Below are 7,720 nucleotides of genomic sequence, written 5' to 3'. Positions count from 1 at the left end.
CCCACCACAACACCCTTCCTGTTGCTTCAACGCCTGGGCGACTCCGAGCAGGTTCCACAGTAGTTCATTGAATATTCAAACTTTAATTCTAAACCATAGTAATTCAGAAGCTTCTAAACCTATGACCTGTAACGGTCTATTAATAGGGGAAGTACGTCACGATAATGGCAGCAGGTTCCATAGTGTAGCGGTTATCACGTCTGCTTTACACGCAGAAGGTCCTGGGTTCGAGCCCCAGTGGAACCAGTGATTTTATTTTTTAAATATTTCACAAAACTGCTTTATTTTATTAGATTTATAAATATGTAGAGATGATGATAACCCGACCAACATTTGACACAATACAGAAAGATATTAGATTTCAAGTTTTACGGAGACAGAGAAGCTAAAATATGCAGACACATCCGGTTTGGACGTAAAACATCCAAAATGTAAACAACATATAAATATTATATATACAATTAGACTGTAAGGAACGGAATATATATATTTTTTAGAGCTCAGTGTGATGCTATTAAAAAGGCCATAATCAGACCTAAACTATATAACCACATTTTAAAGTGGGATTAGCCATCTAGTTTTCAAAGTCCATGCACAAACAACAAGACAGTAACAAGACAACAACAACAAACTCTTGTCACAATACGACTATGGAGGACGGAACATGACATAGGTATACATAAATAAATACATGTGTAAATAAATGAATGAATAAATACAGACTGTATTAATTTATTCCTGTATTTATTCATACATTTATTTACACATGTATTTATACTTCTGTCATGTTCCATCCACTCTCCCAGTGACTCCCAGTATCCTATGTGTCTCCCAATGTCTCCTGTGTGTCTCCCAGTGTCTCCCTATGTCTCCTGTGTGTCTCCCAGTGTCTCCCTATGTCTCCTGTGTGTCTCCTGTGTGTCTCCCAATGTCTCCTGTGTGTCTCCCAGTGTCTCCCTATGTCTCCTGTGTGTCTCCCAGTGTCTCCCAATGTCTCCTGTGTGTCTCCCAGTGTCTCCCTATGTCTCCTGTGTGTCTCCTATGTGTCTCCCAATGTCTCCTGTGTGTCTCCCAGTGTCTCCCAATGTCTCCTGTGTGTCTCCCAGTGTCTCCCTATGTCTCCTGTGTGTCTCCTATGTGTCTCCCAATGTCTCCTGTGTGTCTCCCAGTGTCTCCCTATGTCTCCTGTGTGTCTCCTATGTGTCTCCCAATGTCTCCTGTGTGTCTCCTATGTGTCTCCCAATGTCTCCTGTGTGTCTCCCAGTGTCTCCCTATGTCTCCTGTGTGTCTCCCAGTGTATCCCTATGTCTCCTGTGTGTCTCCCAGTGTATCCCTATGTCTCCTGTGTGTCTCCCAGTGTCTCCCAATGTCTCATGTGTGTCTCCCAGTGTATCCCTATGTCTCCTGTGTGTCTCCCAGTGTATCCCTATGTCTCCTGTGTGTTCTCCCAGTGGTCTCCCTATGTCTCCTGTGTGTCTCTCCCAGTGTCTCCCTATGTCTCCTGTGTGTCTCCCAGTGTCTCCCTATGTCTCCTGTGTGTCTCCCAGTGTCTCCCTATGTCTCCTGTGTGTCTCCCAGTGTCTCCCTATGTCTCCTGTGTGTCTCCCAGTGTCTCCCTATGTCTCCTGTGTGTCTCCCAGTGTATCCCTATGTCTCCTGTGTGTCTCCCAGTGTCTCCCAATGTCTCATGTGTGTCTCCCAGTGTATCCCTATGTCTCCTGTGTGTCTCCCAGTGTATCCCTATGTCTCCTGTGTGTCTCCCAGTGTCTCCCTATGTCTCCTGTGTGTCTCCCAGTGTCTCCCTATGTCTCCTGTGTGTCTCCCAGTGTCTCCCTATGTCTCCTGTGTGTCTCCCAGTGTCTCCCTATGTCTCCTGTGTGTCTCCCAGTGTCTCCCAATGTCTCATGTGTGTCTCCCAGTGTCTCCTTATGTCTCCTGTGTGTCTCCCAGTGTCTCCCTATGTCTCCTGTGTGTCTCCCAGTGTCTCCCTATGTCTCCTGTGTGTCTCCCAGTGTCTCCCAATGTCTCATGTGTGTCTCCCAGTGTCTCCCTATGTCTCCTGTGTGTCTCCCAGTGTCTCCCTATGTCTCCTGTGTGTCTCCCAGTGTCTCCCAATGTCTCATGTGTGTCTCCCAGTGTCTTGTGTAGGGTTGCAAAGGTGCGAAAAATGTTAGGAAAGTTCCATGGGAAGTTAAGCTGGAGAATTTTGGAAATATTCGATGCAAAATTAAACAAAAAACATGACATTTGACTTTTTTTTAAAAAATTTTTTTTAAAGTAGAACAGAACAAGTTTTAATTATTTTAGTGAACAATTATTTGTTTAATTGAAGAACGAAAACAGGAATGTTGAGTTAAATATTACTCATCCCCCCCAACCCCACTCATTAAAAAATGAACAAAAATGCACCCCGATCCAAAAATCCCCACAAAGTCCCATTCAACATGCAAATCTCCCTTCAAGCGATCCTCTGCATTTTGGCTAAACCCTTTCAGTCAACGGGCTCTTCCGGGCCTCATCAACATCACTCTGAGTCTTCCTCTTCCGTGTCACTGTCCAGCCTTGTTGAGGAAGGCTCTGTGTCCGGCTCAGAGAGACTTAGGTTTGCCCGAATGCCAAGTTCCCTATGAAGAGCCAACCTTCAATTTAGAAAATTCCCAGTTTATTCCCGTTAATTCTCATGGAAAGTTTCCATCTTTGAAAATTCTCGGAATTTTGCAACCCAGTCTTGTGTGTCTCTCAGTGTCTCACAGTGTGTCTTGTGTATCTCCCAGTGTCTTGTGTGTCTCTCAGTGTCTCCTGTGTGTCTCTCAGTGTCTCCTAGTATCCTGTGTGTCTCCCAGTGTGTCCTGTGTATCTCCCAGTGTCTTGTGTGTCTCTCAGTGTCTTGTGTGTCTCTCAGTGTGTCCTGTGTATCTCCCAGTGTCTTGTGTGTCTCTCAGTGTCTCCTGTGTGTCTCCCAGTGTCCTGTGTGTCTCTCAGTGTATCTCTCAGTGTCTCCCAGTATCCTGTGTGTCTGTCTCCCAGTGTCCCAGTATCCTGTGTGTCTCCCAGTGTGTCCTGTGTGTCTCCCAGTGTCCTGTGTGTCTCTCAGTGTCTCCCAGTATCCTGTGTGTCTCCCAGTGTGTCCTGTGTCTCCCTCTCGTGTTTCCTGTGTGTCGTGTCTCCCAGTGTCTTGTGTGTCTCTCAGTGTCTCCTGTGTGTCTCTCAGTGTCTCCTAGTATCCTGTGTGTCTCCCAGTGTGTCCTGTGTATCTCCCAGTGTCTTGTGTGTCTCTCAGTGTCTCCTGTGTGTCTCTCAGTGTCTTGTGTGTCTCTCAGTGTCTCCTGTGTGTCTCTCAGTGTCTCCTAGTATCCTGTGTGTCTCCCAGTGTCTTGTGTGTCTCTCAGTGTCTCCTGTGTGTCTCTCAGTGTCTTGTGTGTCTCTCAGTGTGTCCTGTGTATCTCCCAGTGTCTTGTGTGTCTCTCAGTGTCTCCTGTGTGTCTCCCAGTATCCTGTGTGTCTCCCAGTGTCCTGTGTGTCTCTCAGTGTATCTCTCAGTGTCTCCCAGTATCCTGTGTGTCTGTCTCCCAGTGTCCCAGTATCCTGTGTGTCTCCCAGTGTGTCCTGTGTGTCTCCCAGTGTCCTGTGTGTCTCTCAGTGTCTCCCAGTATCCTGTGTGTCTCCCAGTGTGTCCTGTGTCTCCCTCTCGTGTTTCCTGTGTGTCGTGTCTCCCAGTGTCTCCCAGTGTCCCAGTATCCTGTGTGTCTCCCAGTGTCCTGTGTGTCTCTCAGTGTATCTCTCAGTGTCTCCCAGTATCCTGTGTGTCTCCCAGTGTGTCCTGTGTGTCCCTCTCGTGTTTCCTGTGTGTCGTGTCTCCCAGTATCTCCCAGTGTCCCAGTATCCTGTGTGTCTCCCAGTGTCCTGTGTGTCTCTCAGTGTATCTCTCAGTGTCTCCCAGTATCCTGTGTGTCTCCCAGTGTGTCCTGTGTGTCCCTCTCGTGTTTCCTGTGTGTCGTGTCTCCCAGTGTTTCCTGTGATGCTCCGGGTGAAAAAGTGGAGATGCCGGGGATTGAACCCGGGGCCTCATACATGCGAAGCATGCGCTCTACCACTGAGCTACATCCCCACGTGATGCACAAATGAGACCGGAAGACGGTGTTTATACATCCCATTACTTATATAAATACATGTTGATGTCATCCTGATACTATATTTCGTTAATGTTAAAGTTCATGTTTAAAAAGAGGACTTGAGTACAGGTGTTATTACTGACATGTACAAAACCCTCCTGCCTCCTGACCAGAAACGGACCTGTATGGGGTTTCATTCAGACAGTGAAAAAGGGGAGGACGGAACATGACATAATTAATAGACAAATAAATGAATGCATATATAAATGTTTGAATACATAGATATATATTATTTTAATTATTATCTATTTTTTGCCTCATTTTCACGTCCCTGCGTCATGACGTCAGACGTATGAAAGTGCGTAGTGACGCTCCTGAGTTTTCCCTCCTCGTTGACGAAGCTAAATGTTTAGCTAAAGATACTTTTATCTTCGTACATTTTGGACTCCAGAGCTCTAACATTACGGGAGAAAGGTCCACAAACAACCGAACATCCATCACATCGTTGTGAAAGGTAGATGTGTGTGAAAATAACGCCCGTTCTTTGTCTGTCTTTGCTTTTGTTTTGCTAACATTTAGCCGCGGAGCTAGTTAGCTAATGTTAGCTTGTCACGTAGCTTCTAACTGTCCAACAAATAGTGACTTTAACGCATTAAAGTGAGTGTTTACTGATTTAAAAGAAGAAGATTCAAGTTACAATGTGACTTGTTGGTAGCTGGGTGTGTTAATAGATAAAGTAAGTTACGGTTAATCTATGGTGCTAGCTTGGTTTTTATTTTATTTTTTAAACTTTATTGACCAGTTATTCCAATACAATCAGAAAAAGGTTCTTAAACATCAGAGTTTATTTCTTTAAAACTGATCTCATCACGAACAGAAAAGAGAGAACAACTAAAACACAACACAAGAAGCTTCTCAGAATTAAGGTGTTCAGAAATGTGTACAATTATATTCACTTTTGCCTCATTTAATACAGCGTTTGTATAATTTCCTGTCATTAAGAAAAACAATAGATACTGGAGGATTGTTTTTTGTGTGTTTAAAACGTGACATTTGTGTAAAAATAATCACATTAATTAAAAACTCTGTCTTTTCAAACAGAAGGCCACATTTCAAATCACCACGTGTTAAAACCGGATTATTTTGCTCATCATAAATCAACCAATACTGGAAATCATCTCGTAATATTTAAACTAAATAAAAGATGTTCATGGTGTTAGCTTGGTGTTAGCTGACATGCTATCCTGGATATGTCAGTGTTATCCCTCGCTGTGTGTTGAGTCTCGGTTTCTAACTGGTTTAATCTGGCTCTGACTGGTTAATTTAGTGCTTTTAAACTTGCATTATGGGATGCTGGGACTGCTGGGACTGCTGGTTGATGTTTGGATTCACGGTTCTTACTAACACAGAGACCCGGGTTTACCACACGTGGAGCCGGGCTCCCGAGTTCAAATGGGTCCTTCATTTCAACAGGGTTGTGTTCAAATGAACACCTGATTGAGTGACCTGTATGTGGTGGAAAGCTCGTGTAATTGTACTGCCTTATATTACACATTACCCTTTGACTTCTGTTCAAATGAACACCTGATTGAGTGACCTGTATGTGGTGGAAAGCTCGTGTAATTGTACTGCCTTTATAAGATAAGAAGCACTTAATTGATCCCGATGTGGGAAATGTTTGCGTTGCAACAGCATTCAAGACAAGGCATTGCACACAAGAGAAAAGACTAGAAATAAACAATCCAACATTTAACATCTCAAATAGCATTAATTGTGCAAGAAATGGATTATTAAACATTAGATTGAATATACATGTAACATGTACAGTGGGAGGTTAAGTCCAGTAAATTATATTACACATGACCCTTTGACTTCTGTTCAAATGAAGATCTGATTGAGTGAGATGTGGTGGAAAGTAAATGTAATGCTACTATGGCCTTATACTAGTCTCCATGCCAGAGGTAATGAACAATGACTACCTACTGTATTTAAGACCACCATGTTATATAGCAGTGTGTGATGGTGTTTATTTTGCGCATAGAGGTGGTGTGATCGGTTATCTTTACTGAAGGGTGAAGAGTTATGCTAATAATACATTTGATTTAAGGACACGGTACAATTAGTTAAATATTCGAAGAGGCAACAGAACATGCTCAAAACACACCATCATGGAGAAGACAGTTAAAGTGGACACACAGGATAGGGAGGTCTGCAGGGTCACTGGGAGGACAGACCCCTGCAGGTATCTCAACATGTTGTGTTTCTCTCCTCACAGACCACCTATGCCGGCCTGCTAGCAGGACAAGATGTTCAACAAGTCTTTTGGTACTCCCTTCGGGGGAGGGACGGGGGGCTTCGGCGCCGCTTCCACCTTCGGACAGCAAAGTGAGTTTTGTTTATTTACTTTAAATGAAACCTCTGGGATTCAAACCCCCCCCCCCCCCCCTCAGCTCATAGAGGGTCCACGTTGTGGTTTGGGCTGCGTCATAATCCAAACACTTTGACTGATCTGATGGATTCTTACGACCTAAATATACTGATTTTATATCTTCTTCTAAAGTATCTGAATATTCAAGGTCTCCCCCCCCCCCCCCCCCCATGTCCTGACCCATCCAACCTTAATGTTTCATAGATGATGGTATACACAGAAGATCTGATTAGCATTAGCTTTCTGAAATGCTACGTTAATCAGCTTCATGGTGCAGTTAAAGGGCCCCTACCAAGCAACACGTGTCCCCTCTTCTTCATGTCTCTTCTACATCAACATGTGTCCCCTCTTCTTCATGTCTCTTCTACATCAACATGTGTCCCCTCTTCTTCATGTCTCTTCTACATCAACATGTGTCCCCTCTTCTTCATGTCTCTTCTACATCAACATGTGTCCCCTCTTCTTCATGTCTCTTCTACATCAACATGTGTCCCCTCTTCTTCATGTCTCTTCTACATCAACATGTGTCCCCTCTTCTTCATGTCTCTTCTACATCAACATGTGTCCCCCTCTTCTTCATGTCTCTTCTACATCAACATGTGTCCCCTCTTCTTCATGTCTCTTCTACATCAACATGTGTCCCCTCTTCTCCATGTCTCTTCTACATCAACATGTGTCCCCTCTTCTTCATGTCTCTTCTACATCAACATGTGTCCCCTCTTCTTCATGTCTCTTCTACATCAACATGTGTCCTCTCTTCTTCATGTCTCTTCTACATCAACATGTGTCCTCTCTTCTTCATGTCTCTTCTACATCAACATGTGTCCCCTCTTCTTCATGTCTCTTCTACATCAACATGTGTCCCCTCTGTGGAAAGAGACTCTGAAAGTTTCAGGAACAAAGATTCTCTCTCTTTTTGATCCATTTCTATAAAAACCTGTCTGAAAATGAGCTGATCAGATTTTGGCCACTTTATGATGTCATAACGATGTTTTGTCTTGTGTAACCATTAGCCAATCAGCAACCACGGTAACCCCCCCCCCCCCTTATCACCTGAATCTCCTCCTAGAGCACCATTGAGTTCTTTGTAACCAGATGTCTCTCAGAGGGGCGTGGGGAGGGGCTCCTTATTTTCATCTGAAGTAACAGACAGAGAATCAGCACTTTGGAAACAGGGCTG

At 44.1% G+C, this 7,720-nt stretch overlaps 1 protein-coding gene and 2 non-coding genes across 3 annotated transcripts in view; 2 read left to right on the top strand and 1 right to left on the bottom strand.

The window, feature by feature from the left end:
* Positions 1-173: 173 nt before the first annotated feature.
* trnav-uac lies at positions 174-246 on the top strand. The gene has a single exon. It is a non-coding gene; the product is annotated as a tRNA-Val (tRNA).
* A 3,790-nt stretch (positions 247-4,036) lies between these two features.
* trnaa-cgc lies at positions 4,037-4,108 on the bottom strand. The gene has a single exon. It is a non-coding gene; the product is annotated as a tRNA-Ala (tRNA).
* A 274-nt stretch (positions 4,109-4,382) lies between these two features.
* Positions 4,383-7,720, top strand: part of nup98 (nucleoporin 98 and 96 precursor) — a 31,316-nt gene continuing 27,978 nt past the window's right edge. The window contains exons 1-2 of the mRNA XM_034227396.1: positions 4,383-4,626; positions 6,388-6,497. Of these exons, the coding sequence (XP_034083287.1) occupies positions 6,419-6,497 (79 nt within the window). The 5' untranslated portion in view covers positions 4,383-4,626; positions 6,388-6,418. The remainder of the gene's footprint in view (positions 4,627-6,387; positions 6,498-7,720) is intronic.

This window comes from Gymnodraco acuticeps, unplaced genomic scaffold, assembly GCF_902827175.1.
Source record: "Gymnodraco acuticeps unplaced genomic scaffold, fGymAcu1.1, whole genome shotgun sequence".
NCBI lineage: Eukaryota > Metazoa > Chordata > Actinopteri > Perciformes > Bathydraconidae > Gymnodraco > Gymnodraco acuticeps.
The sequence above is the reverse complement of the archived record's forward strand: the minus strand, read 5'-3'. Positions and strand labels throughout refer to the sequence as shown.